The 19,139-nt window shown below is 44.9% G+C and overlaps 3 protein-coding genes and 1 long non-coding RNA gene across 13 annotated transcripts; 2 read left to right on the top strand and 2 right to left on the bottom strand.

The window, feature by feature from the left end:
- The first annotated feature begins 286 nt into the window (after window positions 1-286).
- Window positions 287-7,015, top strand: LOC133927725 (transcription factor bHLH68-like). The gene is made up of 8 exons (XM_062374160.1): window positions 287-810; window positions 1,017-1,311; window positions 1,942-2,019; window positions 2,407-2,472; window positions 3,015-3,080; window positions 3,696-3,767; window positions 6,264-6,329; window positions 6,458-7,015. The coding sequence occupies exons 1-8, from the start codon at window positions 533-535 to the stop codon at window positions 6,620-6,622; spliced, it is 1,086 nt and encodes a 361-aa protein (XP_062230144.1). The 5' UTR covers window positions 287-532; the 3' UTR covers window positions 6,623-7,015.
- A 1,353-nt stretch (window positions 7,016-8,368) lies between these two features.
- LOC133927279 (uncharacterized) lies at window positions 8,369-10,567 on the bottom strand. 10 transcript variants are annotated; one of them, XR_009911349.1, is made up of 6 exons: window positions 10,424-10,567; window positions 10,267-10,333; window positions 10,114-10,166; window positions 9,942-10,023; window positions 9,484-9,751; window positions 8,369-8,898 (listed from the first exon to the last, which is right to left on the bottom strand). XR_009911349.1 is itself a non-coding variant. In XM_062373901.1 (6 exons), the coding sequence occupies exons 1-6, from the start codon at window positions 10,547-10,549 to the stop codon at window positions 8,833-8,835; spliced, it is 642 nt and encodes a 213-aa protein (XP_062229885.1). In that variant the 5' UTR covers window positions 10,550-10,567; the 3' UTR covers window positions 8,369-8,832. The 10 variants fall into 10 exon arrangements, 5 of the variants coding, with proteins under 5 accessions (XP_062229885.1, XP_062229961.1, XP_062230004.1 ...); XR_009911348.1 differs by having other exon boundaries at window positions 9,484-9,736; XR_009911318.1 differs by having other exon boundaries at window positions 9,199-9,751; window positions 10,134-10,166.
- Window positions 10,568-14,535: 3,968 nt separating this feature from the next.
- On the top strand, window positions 14,536-16,869 carry LOC133927206 (bark storage protein A-like). The gene is made up of 4 exons (XM_062373588.1): window positions 14,536-14,830; window positions 15,646-15,713; window positions 15,806-16,213; window positions 16,317-16,869. The coding sequence occupies exons 1-4, from the start codon at window positions 14,596-14,598 to the stop codon at window positions 16,686-16,688; spliced, it is 1,083 nt and encodes a 360-aa protein (XP_062229572.1). The 5' UTR covers window positions 14,536-14,595; the 3' UTR covers window positions 16,689-16,869.
- Window positions 16,870-17,029: 160 nt separating this feature from the next.
- Window positions 17,030-18,663, bottom strand: LOC133887057 (uncharacterized). Its single transcript, XR_009903511.1, has 3 exons — window positions 18,467-18,663; window positions 18,278-18,359; window positions 17,030-17,328 (listed from the first exon to the last, which is right to left on the bottom strand). It is a non-coding gene; the product is annotated as an uncharacterized LOC133887057 (long non-coding RNA).
- Between the last annotated feature and the right edge of the window lie 476 nt (window positions 18,664-19,139).

Here is a 19,139-nt window from a genome sequence, read left to right as displayed (position 1 = left end):
ATCCACTGTCTTTATATATTGTAGTTGAAAGTTAGCATGCATAGACCCCAATTAACAAATAAACCCCCACCCCCGCCTCAAACACACACAAAGCGCTCCTTTTAGCCTGAAATTGTGTGTCACAAGTACCTTTTCGGCATCACTTTTTTTGACAAAGCAAAAGTGAGGTGATGAGGGGGAAAAAGAAAAAATAAACATACTAGTACTAAAAAAATGAAGAGAGAAAAATTGCAAGGGAAAGTTCATAAAATAAAGGAGTGAAGCAAAAGGAAGCAGGGGAAAACAAAACAAAAGCCCAGATTCCTCTCCAAACAGGTCCTATCCTTTTTTTTTTCCTCTCTCCTTCTCTCTTGCTACCTGTTGTTTTCTCTCACTATAGAGACCCCATCTCTAGAAAGACAAAGGAGGAGGAGGAGGACAAGCAAAGCTACCAGACCCTAAAGATTGACCTGAGATTGCACAGGAGAAATTGCAAGATGGCCGATGGATCCTAGCTACAAGTTCTGTTGCTGCCCTAGTTTTGTGCTCAAGCATGATGGGTGGAGGAGAATTCAAGAGCTCGTTGGTGCAGCAGATGATGTGGAGTGGTACAGACATCAAGAATATGATGAGTAGCTTGATGCCTTGTGCTGAGGAGGCCTCCCCCAAGATGCCTCCCTTATCTTCTCCTTCCATCCTCCTCCCCCAGCAGCTCCTTCAAATCTCTTCTGATCTTTCTCCTGAGGTGAACAGCGCTCCTACTTCTCTTGCAAGTGACCTGTATGCTGGGCAGGCGAGCAACATGCCAGAATCATGGAGCCAGCTACTTCTGTAAATATTACCTCTCTCTCTCTCTCTCTCTCTCTCTCTCTCTCTCTCTCTCAATTCTCTTCGATTCTGTCATCCTAGAATACTATATATAGTAGTCTTTGAATTCATATAAACTTTGCATTCAGGTTGAATTGGTTTGTTAGATCAACCATTTCTCTAACTTGTTTACTAATCACTCGCATGTCTGTAACTACAAAATTAAACAGTGGGGGATTAGTAGGAGATCACGAGAGATACAGCGCTGCCACGGCTCTACTGTCAAAAGAATTAGAGGAGGGACCTATGCCTCAGGCTGCAGCAGCTTACAATTTCTATGGCCATGGTAGTGAGGAGATCCAGACATCGGGGACCAACAAGTCTCAGGTGAGCCAGATGCTCTTGGCATCTTCTCCTAGGTCATGCATCACCACATGCCTCGGCAGCAACATGCTGGACTTCTCAAACAGCGCGGTGCCGGCTGCACCGGAGTTGAGGAATCATCACTCCGATAACTCTTCTGAGGTGAGCAAAACTGAAAAAAAAAAAAAAAAACTTGCATCTTGAATGAATTCTGAGCTCCTTTTCTCTTCGATGAAAAGCCATGTGCCCCTTAGAAAAATCACTTCAGTTTGTCGCGTATTTTCTACCTTCTGAAAGTAGATCATGTCCCAAACTTCTCGGTTTTGGATCTTGCTTCATGATATAATATTTAATTTGGTAAGGGTGTAAGATACAGTCTCTTTTTAGACTAAGGAATTACCACTTCCGGCCACTATACCAATATGCCGTCAAGGATATATATAGCCATTTTATAAATATGAGCACTCGTGCTACATCTGAGACTCGAACCTAGTGGAGGTAGGTTTCACGAAAGCAAATTTTATAGGATCATGTCCATAAAGATCCTAGTGAAACTTTATCTATACCATCTATCCTATAATTCAATAGTTAGACTGAAGAAGAGAGAGAAAATTAACAAGTATTATTATAGGGGAGAGAGTTTTTTAGGACAGAGTAATATAGAATTTGCTTCCAGGTTTCACCACAAGGACTTTAATCAACTGAGTTATACTCGGTTCATAAGGATACACTCTCTTAAAACACAATTTTGTCATAATGTTCCAATTTGTTCTTCTTCTTTTTTTGTTCCAGGGTAACAGCATCGCAACTGGTTCAGCTCCCAAGAAGGCTAGGGTTCAGACCTCTTCTTCAGCACAATCTACTCTAAAGGTTTTTTCAACTCTCTGGAGTATGCCCTTTTGTTCATACAATCTTGGATCTGGCTCTCACTCACCTCCTCCTCGAGATACATAGCCATGCACGCATTGCAACCACAAACTAAAAACATTTGCATGCTTAAGATGTCTCTATTTTCTGATGGACCTGCTGCTTGTGTTTATCAAAATATAGGTACATGCATGCTTAAATCTGCAATATCCATGCATGCATGTTTTGATTTAGAACAGCACGCAGAAGTACATATTAAGGACTTACCTATATTTAGATAGTAGAGAATAATCATAATACACAATGGGAAGTAGTCCTTGTTGCATTGCATGCATTACCATGCATAAATAAGAACAATGTGCTTCTTATCAACATTAATGTTTGTTTCAGGTAAGAAAGGAGAGGCTTGGGGATAGAATAACAGCACTTCACCAGATAGTATCCCCATATGGCAAGGTACATGAACTTATAGTTGGTCAAATTATATGCATGTTTAGTATACAAAAGTTATATCAATATATTCGTATTTCATATATCTTTAAATACAATATGGACTTTGTAACAATTGATAAATTATTGTAAGAAAAATTGATGGTCAAATTATACTTTTAAATACTTTTTAAAATTATAATACGTCCTATAAAAATAATCAGAGGGAGTACAATGTAACACTGCATGTTGGGAATATTTTTTTGCATGCAACTAAACAGAAAGAGCTAGCTCTAGTCATGTGCATGTATTCTCTCGCAGATTAGCACAGCATGTCAAATAAGTATTCTCATGCATGTGATCTTGGCTCAACCTCTCGTCATGCTCATGCATATGCAGATTCCGTTAACAGGCGTAACTATATGTTCTTTTGCAACTGCATGCTGCCCATAAAATGATTTTTGCCCATGCTTTCTCCCCTTTTCTTTTTAGCTGCAGCTTCGTTAGGAGTCGTGTGATCACTAAAAGTAAAGAAAGTCCCTGACATGTATACGTGTTCCTTTTTGCAGACTGACACTGCCTCCGTACTACAGGAAACTATTGGCTATATTAGATTCCTCCTGAGTCAAATTGAGGTCGAACCCCTCTCATTAACCCGGTGTATATATATTTCTCTTCATCTCTCCTTTTGTTTCTAAATCCAGATAGATATGCATTAGGGATGCAAGTGGATAAACTAAAACTTGCGCACTCTAAAGTAGCGGACGATGATGAGTCAACTTCACGATTTAGTTAAACCAGTTCATGGCCGGTAAACCTAATAATTAAGCATTTTCAGAACATGAAATGTTTGTTTATTAGTTGCATATCTTAAGCATATGGTATTAACATATATGGAGTACTAGGTAAGTTTTCAGTGGGGATCTATAAATATGACAAAAAAGAGCATGGGTCGGTTCTTGTTACAGTGAGATGTGTGGAGCAGGAAAATTTACAAGCACCTGTTACTAAAAGTGAGATGTGAGAAGGTGAAACAAAAAGATGATGTGTGGGTCTGGGTGTAAGAGCACGCCGTTAAAGCTCCTGCATGCATGGGTAGCTGCAGCAAGTTGCATGCACTCGTACATGCATGAGTGTGCGTGCTGTCTTGTTCTGTCGTGTGTTACATCTCTAGTCTCTGTCTAATGCACAATTGCACATGACCAGTACGTACGTGATCGGTTCTTATTTGGCGTATGCATGGTACGCAGGCTCTCAGCTACCCGTATTTGGGCCACGGCGTAAACTGGAACGGGAACTCCATGCAACAGCAGCAGCAAACTGTAAGTCTCTCTCTCTCTCTCTCTCTCTCTCTCTCTCTCTCTCTCTCTCTCTCTCTCTCTCTCTCTCTCTCTCTCTCTCTCTCTCTCTCTCTCTCTCTCTCTCTCCACATACACTGTCGCATTCACTTATACACACGCGTACGTTGGTTTGCTTGGAGGGAAGGGAATACATGCTGGCTCGCACGCACGCACGCACGCACGCACGCACGCACGCAAGGGAGGAGTTGAGATGCTCCGTTCCGCAAAAAGATGTCTTCAAAATTTAGATCTCTTGACATGCGCTTTGGTCGACTCTAGCTTCCTGTAGAAGATAAGTTAGCAAAGGTAGCTTTAGCAAAGCTGGCTACTGCTCGTGGCATGAGTACAGGGCCGGGAAAACTTGAAGCTTTTTAGGGCCCTTTAATTCTGCAGGAATCAACAAGGCTGGCATATGCATGTATGATCTCAATGCATGCTAAATCAACTAGAGTTGCTGTTTGAGAGAAATTTCATGGGCTTTATTTGAATGTGTTTCACAAGCCACAAAATAGAGTATACTCTCTCCATTCAACAAAACAAGGGGTGGCACATTTTGTAAAATTAGGCTTTGATCATTCTTTTCTCACTAAGTATATCATTTATAACTACATAATCAATATAGTATAAAAATAGTTTAAAATATGAATTTAATTGTATACGCTAAACATATTTATAACTTGACTAATTGTTGGATAAATATACATTGACTTTTCAAAATAAAATATGTCGTGTATTTATATTATCAAAACCTTTAGCTAGACCATGCATGCGTTCTATATTCGCTTTTCTAATATAGGTCCACCGCGGCACTGATTCATTACCCACTAGACTAATCCGGTAGTCTAAAATGCTGAGTACATTAGTCGTCTTAATTAGCAGGAGTAATGCTGCACTCCAACATGCATGGGATAAGATTATTGGACAATTCATTTCCCGAGAAATTTAGAAAGAAAAAACCACACGTTTTAGATGGAGTCTGAATCCTATGCATACAAGGTATATTTGGTTGAAGGATAAAGTTGTATGGAATATAACCATCTATGTTTTATTGGATGAGACGATTTAATTTCTATTTGGTAGTATGAATAGGACGATCCAATTTCTTGTTTGGTTGGACCAATAGAATTTGGATGAGGTTAGCTAAAATTTTGTATGACCCGCTTATCATATATTTAGTTTTTCATCAAAATATAGTCATGCGAGATCTTGTTTTGTTGATTTTATTGCAATGAATACAATGGTACAATCGTATCACAAAGTAGATAAACGATTCACAAGATAATATTATGTAAATAATGCTAAAAAATGTATTTACTTTAATCAACCAGAATATACCATATATATTAGCAGAGATAAAAATCATCTAGAATATGAATGACTCCATCCAATAGTTTTTGCACGATAGACTCATCCAGCATCTTGAGAAAAATATTCCTCTAGATGAACATCATAGCCAACTTATTAAAAAAATTATATGATCGCCTCCTATTTAGATATATTCCTCCGACCAAAGTGAATAGATAAAGGGACCCACTTAATTCACTGAAATTAATGTACTCGATGACTAGCTTGGTCAGAAAGTAAGTACTACTCAAGTAAACAGGTTGAGCTCAGATCCCGGCGTGCATGCACCATGCATGACCCAGCTGACTGATTACAGGTTACAGCCAGAGCCGACCTAGCTTATCACTGATCACCATGCATTGCAATGTGTGGCCGGACAAGAATGGGTTGCAGGCTTTAGCTACAGAGCGCATGCATGTGAGGATGTGACTCAACGACAGTACTTTATATTGCACCCGCTGGCTAGACCATTTTTTTTAGCTAACCTTTTTGCACGCAACCGATCGACGCTGACAAGCCAGAAACTGCTCGCTCGATCAGATCGCTGCATTAATTCTGGGACCGGCCGGCTGGAGAGAGAGCTAGCCATAAGCCATGTGAATGCGTGCGTATGTATGTATGTGCATACATGCACGCATAACTGCATAAGGTTCATTATGCATGATTAATTGCTCATCGCTCTTGATCCGATCTCTTTCATTTTAGTTCACCAGCATGCAATATAATATAATGTTGCATCCATTTCGCTAAAAGAAAAGCAATATATTCTGCATCTAAATATAATACTCCATCCGTTTTAAAATAGATAACATTTTAATCTCTTCTGCAATGTTCAAAATACATAATATTCTATGATTTCTAGTTAATTTTAGCTCAAATTTTTTAATCTTATCATATCTATTAAGTAACTTCTTTCTCAATGCAACCTAATTTTTTATATAATAAATTGTATTAAAACAGAGTAAGATTATCATTTTATTTTTTATCTTAATATTTATGTTTAATTCTTAAATGTCATCTATTTTGAGATGGAGGGAGTATTGATGAGATCTTGCATCTTTATCTGCGCGCATGCATGCTGAGAACGGACAACTTTTCTTTTGTGTGTGATGCATGACATGGTTGCAAATGAAGCTGCTAAACCATAGCACAGCTGGCAATGGCTCCACGGCAGAAGTAGCAGGGCAGACTGAGCAGCTGGTAAATAGCTACATGCCCTTCTTTACTAGTTCCATATCAAATGTACGTAGCCCCTTAAATAGTTTTTCTTCGACCATGCATGCATGCCGCGTAGATGTATAATTCTGATGCGTCAATTTGGCATGCAGGCCGAAGAACATGGCGGCGAGGGCAAGGAGTACTTGAGGAGCCGAGGGCTGTGCCTGGTGCCGGTGTCGTGCACGTCGCACCTGGCCGACGATAACGGCGCCTCCGACTTCTGGGCGATGGCGGCGGCGCCTCCGCCGGCGCTCGGCGGCATCGTCTGGCGATAGGATCACGCATCGTCTCAGGACCGGATGCACGTACGCGTTGCTTTGCTCTACGCCGATCCGTCGATATATGGATCATCTGTGCCGTCCATTGCATGCCGTAAATATATACTGCCATTACACTTAGCATACATGCTTTTGTTGATTGTTTGGTTGCTTGATCATTCATGGAGCTAGCTGTATACGTTTGTATAGCCGTTCAGATGGAACACATATATATCATCAGGAGCCGTCATTCTGTCGGAGCTGCAAGTGTGTAAGCAGCAAGGCTGATTGCTCTTGATGGTATGCATATGTGTATGCACACTTTATATTGGCCTATGTATGTATGTGGGCTATCAGACTGTTGATGATGATTTAATAATTAAGGATTTATTAAAAATACGATATATTCTGAAGATATATTATCATCGTACGCATGTCATTCATCATATACGGTAGATTTTATAACTACCATAAGATAAATAAGACGTTCTGATATTCTAGGTAGTTCATCGTGTTCTATACGAAAACCATCACAAATTAGGAATGAATCATCTAGATATTCGTAATCCTTGACCAGACTATATAAGGAGGGGAGAGCGTACGTTCAAGGGAGGAGGACCAAGACAAACCAGAAGCTGGACAAGCAATACGAAGCATGCCTAGTAGGATAGAAGCAGAAACAAATCATTGAGATGCATAACAGATTGGAGCCACTATCAGATTCATCTGACAAGGGCTTTAGAACTTAGAATATGAGAGTACTCGCTATATCCTTAGGATTAAATCTAGACACATCCCATTGTAATTATCTTTTTTAATTAATCAAGATAAAATATGATATATAATTATTATCTTAAGGGATGTATGAACCTATATAAAATCTCATATCCTTCTATTCGATATGTACCATCAATGATCAAATATCTCTATTTTAATAAATATTTATATAATCAACTTTATCCGTCATAAACACTGTGATCGCCCCCCCCCCCCCCCCCCCTATATCTTTTAATTTGGATGTGCATGTACTACAGATGCCTCTATCACGTAGATACTGTCTACACAGCAGCTTCTGTGTCATTTTGTAAACTGCACCTTTTTTAGATCTTTTGTAACCTGCATCTGCATGGATGTTCAGAGTTATCCTAGAAAACAGCGCGCGCTGCGCAGAGCGAAAAAACAGAATGATACCGTACCTATGTGGGCCGAACAATCCAGCCCAACGAAACGAGTTTTTTAGATTCTGTCCGTAAGGCCTTCCTTTTTTGGATGATCAGATACACGGATTCTCTTCTTGCCCACTCTTAAAAGAGATTTTTATAAGGGAAAAAAGTTTGAAAGTTCAAATGGAAAAATACTTCCCCAGTTTTGAGTTGGGTGTGATTTTCTATGTTGATATCTTCCAATCGGAAGTTCTTACAGATATTTTTCATATTCCGAATTGAAACATGGAAGCAATCAAGCTCAACATCATGAGGTCATTGCTTACGACAGGCAGGCAATCAATTTTTTATTAGCTTGGGGCCGGACTATATATCTCCCTGATCTAAAACACGATTGGCAAAAGCGTACTAGAAAATTAAGAGAACCTAGCAGCAGCATAGTATGAACTCTTACTTAGTATAATGTCAACAGTATCCAAATACTTCGAACGCATGTCCTGCAACGATACGATAGTATATCACTTGAAAAAAATGTGATGTGTAAATATACCTTTAAAAACAATATACATCATAGCAATATTCTCAATTATTTTGCCATAAATATGATAGTAAGGTGACCATGCATTACCACGGTTTCAAAATCTTAGCCTCAATATTTATTTTGTTCCTCACATTGCGAACAAAATATAGTGTTGTTGAAGACAACACATAAGTTCAGTCAAAAAATAAAATAAAATAAATAGATAGAGAAGACAATATACATAAAATTAAAAAAATAAAGAATGCCCTACACTGCCTAAAATCTAAAACTACAAATACTTATCCAATACCACTTGTTAAACTCGTCACACGCACGGCAGCACACCTTCCCCTCCCCTATTTCACCTCTCCCCTTCGTACCACCCTTTTCAACATGACACTACAAAATTGTGAGACTTCCGACCCCAATGAGAGCAACCAGGATGAATGCAGCTATGAGGCCAATGTCTAGATTTCATTCCCAAGCACACGTATCTTTGCGCGGTATCTATTGGCTCATGCGTTCTAGGGTGTCATTGATCCAGTTCACTGGGACAGGGACAAGAAACGACAAGAAACACCAAAATTGTAATTGGAACAAATATCTTGAGCCTGCAGTAATTAGTAAAAAATTCTATTAATGCAGAGACATTAGAAGACATGAATAATGACGATGAAGGACGTTAAGCACACGTAGATTAAATATAACCCTGTATAAGTTGCCCAACTATCTGTTCCGTTGTGTGTGTGAGAGATAACAACAAGAGTCAACAATAAAAACGTGCTTGGTTCATAAAATTGAAGGATATAATTAAAAAACTCAACTGACAATATGTGGTCTCATTCAGAACCCCTGAAGCTATAGTGTTATTTGCAAATAATACAATCTGACTTTCATATGTGATGCCTTACCAAGACAAAACTAGAAGCTTGGCGCGGCAATTGTCGCGCCTTATGGCCTGTGCACCAGACTGCTAGCTATCTAGGACGTGGACATGTCAACTAAAGCTAACCAGAATAGTCTACCCATCCAGTTGTCCAACTCCAGTGTAGGCCCATGTTTCCAGATTTTCTGTTCACCCTATTTTTTTCCCTCATTGAACAGAGCTACGCCACCACAGCCTGCAAATACTGGACATGTTGCGCCCCTGGCAATGCCATTGTTGAAATGGGCAAGTTCAGGAAATTACCACTGACCTGAAAGAAGCAACACAACAGGTTCAGATAGAAGTTCAGAGGAGTCACGCTCACGATCTTTTGCGCATTGTTCTTGTGTAAGGTAGAGCCGTTTGGAGACCTTGAAGTGCGGATGTGTGAACTTTCCTCTGGTTTTACTTGGTTTTGTGACGCCTTCTCCTTGTTCAAATGCATTTGGATCACATGACTCATATACACGTGGGTAATACTTCTCTTCCATGCCTGCTTGGTTGGCATTTTTAACCAGGGAAAGCTGCAGATAGGAGTGCTACATTCATCAGAAAGATATTCAGAGCTTTCCCGGGGAGCTACATAGTCAGTTTGACCAGAACAGTTGTACAGAAGAAAATATGAAAACATCCACAATTCAATCATTTGAAGATGAATATTCCTGTCACAAGTTGTTGAATAAGAAAAAGAAAAATGTGTACGCAAAGAGTGGCAGAGATAATTTAGACCTTGTCATGATTTGCAGATGCAGACACTTTAGAGGTTTGAGAAATAGCACTTGCGCGAGCTGACAATTTGCTTGAAGAGGGCCTGAAAACAGACATACGTTTACTATCATATCAATAACCCAACTAAAGTCTTTGTAGGAAAAGATGTCATTGGTTTAAACAAAAACTTTACTAAGTATCCATCTGGTGTACAAGGTAGTGGAGTATGGAGCAGAGGCACAATTTCTGACAAAGTAACAATGTATCAGCATAGAAGTAATACTACTAACCAGTATTTAGCAAAATGAAGTTCAGCTGTTATGCCATTCTAGAATCGTAGGAGTACCTTTTGCACCGTTATTCTTGGCCTTCTCCCTCTCATGTGGCACACTATCAGGTTTATCAGAATTTACCTGTATCGAAATCATATTGGAGGAAACCATGAAGCATTAGGATCAACAGAAAATTACATCAGTACTTTCAGATAGATAACAGGCCAGTACCAGCCAAACCGGTGCCTCGGGCTTGTGTGCTGGATAGCTTTGACTATCATCCAAGCTGCTGCGCCACGGATCCGCTGGCACCCAGCCACAGGGAGCTTGGAGGAGCTCCCTCTCGGTCTTCTCCATCGATTCCCCCGCCGGATTCGCCTGGGGAGCGAATCAAGCTCACATATATGTTTTTAGTGGCTTACGCATATGAATTTACTTAATTTTATGGTATTTTTTTGCTAATGGCTTAATGTATAATCCTTAGAGTTGGGTGATCTATATGTACCCTATATGAATTAGATCTTGTGAGTAACTTCGTACTCACACTACTCTTTCAGTTACTTCTAGTGAGGAGGAGCTCGTTTTTTCTACTTTACACCTGTCGATGGTGGTGATGGGTCTGAGTAGGTAACTACTCTAGAGTGGTGAAGCTTTTGAGGTGGAATCTAAGGGTATGTGGCTTCACTCTTCTTTTGTTGTTTATAGTTTTGTTTCCGTTGCGTAGTTGATATAATATTTTATGTAAATTGTTGTAAATGGTTGAATGCTTAAGAACTTGTAATATAATATTAATTACTCGCTTTTTGTTAAGCTCTGTTGTGATGTTATATGATGGAAAGAAATGTATTTTGATCTTGAGCACAAAATACGTGCCAAGACTATCGGTGTGATATTCTGATTAATTATTGTAGTCATGATTATGTAAATAATCAACTTAATGATTAATTAGAATATTATTTGAACGGGTCCTCACATTGCTACTGGCATTATCCGAGTCGGTTTGTAAGTGCAACCAAGTGGGAAAAATGTATTATCCCAGTCGTTTTATGTAAACAACTGATTGTGATAATGCTAGTCATTATCCTTAACAGTTTGTAAGTGCAATTGATTGGGAAATTGTATTATTCTAGTTGTTTGAGGGTAATAATCGATTGGGATAATGCACCATATTATCTCAGTCGGTTATTTACATCAACCGACTAGGATAATACATTTTCAACTTACTGAGATAATCTATACGTCTATGGAGCAAAAAATCGATTGGGGTCAGACTTGTCCAAATAGGCCTGTCGGGTCGGCCCAGCATGGGCCTGGCTAAGGCATGTCCCGACAGGCTCGACTAAGCAAACAGACTGTTCCGTGCCGGCCCGCATGCCGGAGGCGTGACCCACGGCACGGCCTGTGGCCAATCGTGTTGTGCCAGGTTGGCCCGGGCACGGTTGCGGCACAGCGGGCCAGCCAGGCAAGGAGGGGTGGCGGGGGCGTCCCGGGCGAGGCAGAGGCGGGAGCGGTGGTGCCGGGCGGCGGTGGGGGTGTTCGGGGCGGGGCGGAGGTGGGGCAGCGGGGCCAGGCAAGGGTGTGGCCGGGGCGGGCCAGGTGGTCGGGGCGGAGCGATCGGGAGTCAGCGCGGCCAATCATAGGGGGAACAGCTGGGCGGGCTGCTGGGGCGAGGCGGCGGGGCAAGGCGTTGGCGGCACGTACGGTCGATCGTGGGGGGGCAGGGCGGGCGTCCGGGGCGGGGTGGGTGGTGGTGGCAAGGCCAGGGCGGGTGGCCAGAGGAGATGCAGGCGGCCGGGGTGGGGCATACCCGTGCTGGCCGGGCCGTATCGTGCCGGCCCGGCATGCCGCGTGCTCGGCCCAGGCACGGTCCGTCGCACCGTGCCGTACAGGTCTGGTCCGGCTACGCTCGGGCTGTGCTGTGCGTAGACTGTGCCTATAGTACCATACCTCGAGCTAGCCTAGTAGGCACATTCCACTTAAACAGTTTTAATTGGGATAACTATTTTCACATGCGATTTTTAAAACCAATTGTGATGTCCGATAATTAACTGCCTGCGATTTTAGTTTTGGTAATAGTGTACACCACGCACGCCTCACTCAAGGAAGCTCTCGTTCTGTCGACTGGAAAACCAGCATTCGATCGGGACAAAGTGTGTCGGTTGGTGCATAATTAAGCTTACAAAATGAGATTATATTGGTTCATACGCGCACCTAGCTAAAAAGATCGACTAGCTTCATGTGTTGTGATTGATCTCAAGAAAAAAGAAAAATCCGCTTCCTGTGTGGTTTCCAGGATGCATAATGCCAAATGCACGTGTTCCGCGTGTGGATAATTTGTCTGCGGCCGAGAAGGGAGGGGAGCAGATTGTGTGGCCGGTCGCGATCGAACGGTGATTGTGCTATCCCGTCATTTGGCTTGGCATGCATGCCCATGTGCTGCGCTACTGTAGGACTGCAGTTCTTCTCTCTATATAGGCTGATTAGGTGTCACCGACACACAAACACGACACAATACACACTGATATATCATATCTTGGTAGGTACCATGGCTGGTGTGAGGTGGCACCTGGCCGTCGCCGTCGTGGTTGGGATCGTGGTGGTGCTCATGGCCACGGCGGCGGAGGGGTTCATCTCTAGGAATATATGGCGAGCAGTTCTCCGGGTGAATCGCGAGAGCCCGTTTAAAGGTGGTTAATTGGACCGGCACGAGGCATAACGATTTTGGCCCGGCCAAATGGGTTGGTACAAGACACGACGGTTTTGGCCCAGGCACAACACAACAAGTCGGTTTTAGAACCGGAACTGATGTGGTTTTTTAAAGAAAAGAAGAAGAAAATGGGCGGCACGAGCGGCATCTGAGCTGGTTCAGATATCGCTCCCCTACTGCCATTGCCACTGTCGCTCCGCCGTCGGCATTGCCGCCACCGCTGAGGACGCTGCCGTCGCGAATCCTTGTTCCATCCTGCACAAATAAAACGCGGGGCACGAAAGCCACCGCCACAGAAACCGTCTGCGCCGCCAACGGCTACACGAGCTGCGGCCAGTCACCGCCACTTTCACTCCCGCTTCCTCTTCTTTCCCTCCACCACCGGGGCAGGGTTCACCCTCCGTCTCTTCGCCACTGCGTTCCTGTCCTCCTCCTTCAGCCACCTTGATGTCGTCCCCACATCCGCTGCCTCCCTCTGCCTCTTCGCCGCCTCGTTCCCCGCCACCCTCGGCCTCTTCACGAGCTCCGTTTCCTCATTCCCCACCTCACTCTGCCTCTTCACCGCCTACGCCGCCGCATTGCCCGGCTGCTTCTCTCCTCCGATCACCCCCAGTACACCGGCTACGCTAGATCCCACCGCCCCCACGCCAAATCTCGTCGGCCCCGTGCCGCCTCCCTCTGCCTCTTCGCCGCCTCGTTACGGTGGGGGAGGAGGGCCGACGGGTGTGGGAGAGGAGGGCTGGCTACGATGGGGGGGGGAGCGAGAGAGAATGGAGAGAGACGACGGGGGTGGGGGAGGAGGGCGAGAGAGAGAATGGAGAGAGCCGGCGGACGCGAACAGAGCCAAGACAGTAGTGAAATAAAATCTCGAGCATGGAAGTAATATCAGTGCCGGTTTTTACCTGAATGGATAGGTGGATGCCTGGTTTCGCTACAAACCGATACTGATACCTTATCAGTGTCGGTTTTGGCCCACCCGACACGGCTGCACCGACACTTATGACTAGGTCTGTAGTAGTGCGATTAGGATAATACCTTTTCAAGCAACTGTGATAATATATAGGCCCGTGAAGCGAAAAACCAATTGTAATAACTATTTTCATACGGTTTTTGAAAACCAACTGTGATGACCGATATCGAACTGACTGCTATTTTAGTTTTTGTAGTAGTGTACATCACGCACGCGGCACGCCCCACTCAATGAAGCTCTCGTTCTGTCGACCGGAAAATCAGCATACGATCGATCCAAACTGTGTCGGTTGGTGCATAATTATGGCGCATATGCCACCTAGCTAGCTAAAAAGATCGACTAGCTTAATTATGCACCATATGCGCACCTAGCTAGCTAAAAAGATGGACTAGCTTCATGTGTTGTGATCGATCTCAAGAAAAAAGAAAAATCTGCTTCGTTCCTGTGTGGTTTCCAGGATGCATAATGCCAAATGCACGTGTTCCGCGTGTGGATAAGGTGTCTGTGGCCGAGAGGGGAGGGGAGCAGATTGTGTGGCGGGTCGCAATCGAACGGTGATTGTACTATCCCGTCATTTGGCTTGGCATGCATGCATGCATGCCTGCCCATCTACGTGCTGCGGTCTGTGGGACTGTAGTTCTCTTCTCTCTCTATATAGGCTGACGAGAAGTCATCAACACAAACACAGCACAGCACACACTGATCCATCATATCTAGTTAGGTACGATGGCTGTTGTGAGGCAGCAGCAGGCCGTCGCCGTCGTGGTCGGGCTCGTGGTGGTGCTCATGGCCACGGTAGCGGAGGGGTTCATCTCTAGGAAGACTTGGCGAGCAGTCCGCCGGGCGAACCACGAGGGCCCGTTCGTGGGACTGGTGGTGCCCAACGCGTACGAGATGGTGCCCGTGCTCAACTCCCCCGCCTTCAAGCCTAGCGCCACCATCCCCAACCTGGACATCCAAGGTAGTACACACGCATCTGACCTGATTTAGATGCATCGATCATTGAGCTTTTATTCGCAGGAAAGCTTAGTTAAATCCAAGCCATATGTTCTAAACCGTTAGATCTAGAATCCAACGGTCCAAATCAACTCTCGCTTTCACCCTGTCCTAAACCTTATCCATCTCCATGTTTTGCAACACTTGAGTCACCTTAGGGGTCCATTTACTGGGCAATCGGCACTCAATTCTTTGGCTGTCGGATTGAGCGATCCAACAGCCCACCATCTTTTTCTTCCTTCGACCTCCCTCACCCCGCTGCCGGCTGCACGTGCTGTCGCCTTGCCGTGGTGGGGGAGGGTCTCACCGGAGCTTTTGCCGACTTGGCGCTCCGGTAAGACACTACCTTGCCTGCAACAGCCTCCTCGCTGTCACCCCGTCTTGGTCCTCTAACCTTTGTATGTCATCCTGTTGTCATCGTCACTCTCATCTCAATCCTACCTATCGGTCGTCTCCTACCACTCTGGTCGGCGGCACCCTATCACCCCACCCATGAACCGCCACCTCCACCGGGCTGGACTACCGCCACAAACTTCTCTCTAAGCCTGGGGTTAGATGGAGCCTTGCCAAAGCCCAAATTCCATGACCCCAAATCTTAACCCTAAAAGCTCACTGGAGACAAAGAAGACATACCAGATCTCGTCGAAATGGAGAAAGTAGGGTGAAGAGGGGAAGAGAAAATTTGAGTGAGAGAGAGGGAAGAGATAAATGTTACTTATTATGGGTGTAGAGGCATCACATAATGTTCTTACAATTTGTATTTTGTTTTTGCTTTCGAAGGGCGTCGGTTTCGGTTTGGAAGCATCGGAAACCAAAAGGTCGTAATGGTCATGACAGGGCTGAGCATGGTACTAGCTTGTACATCTTTGTAATTTTTGATTAGGGGCTGCCCTCTAAACCGAGAGAATGATTGATCCGTATACTTGTCGCACGCGTGCAGCTTAATGCCGGGCTGACGACGCAGCTGCTGCTGAGCTTGTTCGAGGTGAAAGGCATCGTGCACTGGGGCATCGCCGGCAACGCCAACGAGGACCTCCAGATCGGCGACGTCACCATTCCCGAGTACTGGGCCCATCTGTCCCTCTGGAACTGGCAGCGGCACGGCGACGGTCCGGAGAATGAGCTGCCCCTAGAGGCCGCCGGCGACTACACGAGGGAGTTCGGGTTCCTCAACTTCTCCGATTACACCGTCGGGCAGGGAAACCCGGAGCTGGCGGCGAACACGCTGAACAGCATCTGGTACCAGCCGGAGGAGATCTTCCCTGTCTCCGGCACACCGGAGGAGCGCCAGCACGCGTTCTGGGTCCCCGTCAGCAAGCGCTACTATGCCCTCGCCGAGAAGCTGGAGGTACGTATGTACACATATTCAGCAGGCAAAGATCGCCGGGCGGCGTCGTGCGTCGACGCATCGATCTGATTGACGTTCGCTTGCCGCGCGCGCATGCATGCAGGGGCTCGAGCTGCCGGCGTGCGTGAACGCGACGACGTGCCTTCCCCGGGCGCCGAAGGTGACGCGGGTGCCCAGGGGGTGCAGCGCCAACGTGTACACTGACAACGCCAGCTACCGGCAGTTCATTCGGTCCCATTTCGGGTGCACCCCCGTGGAGATGGAGAGCGCCGCCATCGCGCTCGTGGCGCACCAGCTCGGCGTCCCCTTCCTCACCATCCGCTCGCTTTCCGACCTGGCCGGCGGTGGCTCGTCGCTCAGCAACGAGGCCAGCACGTTCCTCACCATCGCCGCACAGAACGCCGTGGACGTCATGCTCAAGTTCGTGCCCCTCCTCGGCGGCGGCGAGCAGGCCGGTATGGCCGAGGACATGTGAGGCGGCAGCCATGCCTTGTTGCACGAGCGTGTTTGATGCGGTGTTTACGCGTGCGCGCGCCTTTGCTCACTTTGGTTGGGTGGCACATGTGTCAACCAGCAGTTGGTCTGCGCGCATGCCCAACTTGTCCCGTTGTTGATCGAGTTTGAGACAAGGAATAAGACTCGTGCTAAGCTTGTCCTGTCGTTTGTGCCAAGCTTCTTGTGTCAAAATTAAAACCAAACACCAATTTTTCGAAAGAAAAAAACAATGAGCAAAAAACAACACTAATTTATCTCTATCGCTCGATTTTTACCGAAGATCTATATATTACTAAGCATCTCATATCATTTTTAAGCTAGATATTCTTATGATTATACTTAGGCTACAAGGAAGGAGATCAGCAATACAAGATAGAGATAATACAACAATTATGTGCTACCCGATTTCTCGACATCAACTAACTCAACCTGCATAACATACATAGAGCATAATTTATCCATTTAGACACATATAATCTAAAGTAGTAGGTAAAGTATGCTTAGATACTTGTCTTGTTACTCTGGTGACTGCATAATACTACCCATGCAGCACTTACAGAATTCTAGTAGATTGGCGTCGCCTTCGTCCACGCTCGCATCACGCTCCGGTTCTTTGTTCACTAAAGAAGAACGTATACAATGGTGAGTATGAATGAAATGTAACAATGTATGCTATAATATGCATAACAACAAGCTAAAAGTGCAAGATATACGAAATATTAGCAAACTTTACGATCTAAACGACTTCAGCAAATTAACAGGAGGCCAAAGACTCCGGGTGAACTCGAAACATACAGGTTGCAGATCCTTCGGGTTGTACTTTAGATGGGGATCCTCAGTTAGCCATTTTCAAATTAACTTGGAAGGTCCGGGCTGAGTCCGGAATGTCCGGGTTGGGTTGGAATGTCCGGGTGAGGCTCTGAATGAGAGTTCTCTGCTAAATCTAAATTGAATTAACCTGAAACCTCCAGGCTATACCCAGAATCTTCGGGTTGGACGGATTATACAGGTGAGGCTCCGAGCAAGGGTGCTCAGTTAAAATCTCTCGATTTAACCTGGAACCTACGTGTGGTACCAGGAACCTCTGGGTTCCGGCCGAGTTGAGCTGTAATGTGTTTTCCTTGACCGATTCAACTCGCATACCAAATCTATCCCACATAAACATGGATCAGTACTATACAAAGGTTTTTAGACTCAAATTGCACCCTGAACCATCACAATTTTTAAACACAGTTCAATGGGGTTTTCGCTCGTGCTACCCGGAACCTCCGGGTGAAATACGGATTATCTGGACTGCTGTAGAGAGCAATTTTCATGGGGAGAACTTGATTGATTTGATTTACGAGCCTCTCCAATCAAAAGAGAAATATGTTTGAGATAGTTCATATAGCCTAGATCTCACTTACCAATCTAGCAACACAATTCCTAACTCAAATCCCACCCAAATCCTCAAATTCGCTCCAAAGCTCAAGAACATGAGGCGCTTCACAACTTTGCAACCGAAGCTCCAAACTCATATTTCAACCAACCAAACCACGTATTCTTGCAATGGGAGCCTAGGAAACTCACCCAAGATGCTTTTTCGATGTTGGTGGCCATCAGTGGAAGGTTGAAAAACTCGGAAAGAGGAAGAACGCCGATACTCCTCGTGCTTCAACCAAGAACACTAAAAGACATCAAAACCGACTCGAATCCTTCGGGAAAACAAAAATAAATTGGATGGATGAGGAGCTTAGGAGCTAAGTAACGTGTGAGTACCATATGCATATCTCGATTTGGCTTCTAGATGGCGGATTAGAGAAAGAGAGAGAGAGGGAGAGAGCTTGAGGGGAGGGAGAGGGGAGCTGCTCCCTTTCCTTGGCTAGTTGGAGAGAGCATGGGGGAGTGAAGGAGAGAGAGGGAGCAGATGGGCTGCTACCCAAGGGAGAGAGGGAGTGGTTGGACACCCATGTGGGCCCCACAGATTAGAGAAAGATCATGGCTAGCAATGGGGAATCTATCTCTTTCTAGTTTTTGGCATGGGATCGTGGGTAGCGGTTGGTGGATTTTGCCTCGTTACTTTTCAGTGCGTGTAAGGACAAACAGAAAAGTCTATGCGAAGACCTGCACAACAACTCTTGGGTAGGGTACCTCAACCTTTCCTAAATGATGTGTAGCCAACATGTCAACCAAGCTATTCTCCTGTGGATGGCCTCACGCGAGGTCACCTTGCGGCCCCACATTGCGGATGACATCGTTGGGAGGATGAATGTTGATTTGGAGTACTCCACATCTTGGCTTACCACATGCACTTCTTGGCTAGCATTGAATCAGACTACATGACCGTCTTCTGCAAAGCTTGGGCGCCACCAAAATGCAAGTTTTTTGCTTGGCTGGTTGTCTAGAACAGACTATGGACTACGGATCGTCTATCAAAAAGAGTGTGGCCTTC

The sequence above is a fragment of the Phragmites australis genome, chromosome 1 (genome assembly GCF_958298935.1).
Source record: "Phragmites australis chromosome 1, lpPhrAust1.1, whole genome shotgun sequence".
NCBI lineage: Eukaryota > Viridiplantae > Streptophyta > Magnoliopsida > Poales > Poaceae > Phragmites > Phragmites australis.
Note: the sequence above shows the minus strand (reverse complement) of the source record. Positions and strands in the feature narration are given on the sequence as shown.

What these genes read in the sequence shown, in the direction of transcription:
- LOC133927725 (XM_062374160.1), top strand. Translation starts at nt 533, where the DNA reads ATGATGGGTGGAGGAGAATTCAAGAGCTCGTTGGTGCAGCAGATGATG. An exon ending in TCCTCCTGAGTCAAATTGAG is followed by an intron (nt 3,081 to 3,695) that starts GTCGAACCCCTC and finishes CATGGTACGCAG; the next exon opens with GCTCTCAGCTACCCGTATTT. An exon ending in TGCAACAGCAGCAGCAAACT is followed by an intron (nt 3,768 to 6,263) that starts GTAAGTCTCTCT and finishes TTGCAAATGAAG; the next exon opens with CTGCTAAACCATAGCACAGC.
- LOC133927279 (XM_062373703.1), bottom strand. Translation starts at nt 10,549, where the DNA reads ATGGAGAAGACCGAGAGGGAGCTCCTCCAAGCTCCCTGTGGCTGGGTG. An exon ending in CCGAGGCACCGGTTTGGCTG is followed by an intron (nt 10,334 to 10,423) that starts GTACTGGCCTGT and finishes ATTTCGATACAG; the next exon opens with GTAAATTCTGATAAACCTGA. An exon ending in CAAGAATAACGGTGCAAAAG is followed by an intron (nt 10,167 to 10,266) that starts GTACTCCTACGA and finishes TTACTTTGTCAG; the next exon opens with AAATTGTGCCTCTGCTCCAT.
- LOC133927206 (XM_062373588.1), top strand. Translation starts at nt 14,596, where the DNA reads ATGGCTGTTGTGAGGCAGCAGCAGGCCGTCGCCGTCGTGGTCGGGCTC. An exon ending in CCCCAACCTGGACATCCAAG is followed by an intron (nt 14,831 to 15,645) that starts GTAGTACACACG and finishes TTGCTTTCGAAG; the next exon opens with GGCGTCGGTTTCGGTTTGGA. An exon ending in CCCTCGCCGAGAAGCTGGAG is followed by an intron (nt 16,214 to 16,316) that starts GTACGTATGTAC and finishes GCATGCATGCAG; the next exon opens with GGGCTCGAGCTGCCGGCGTG.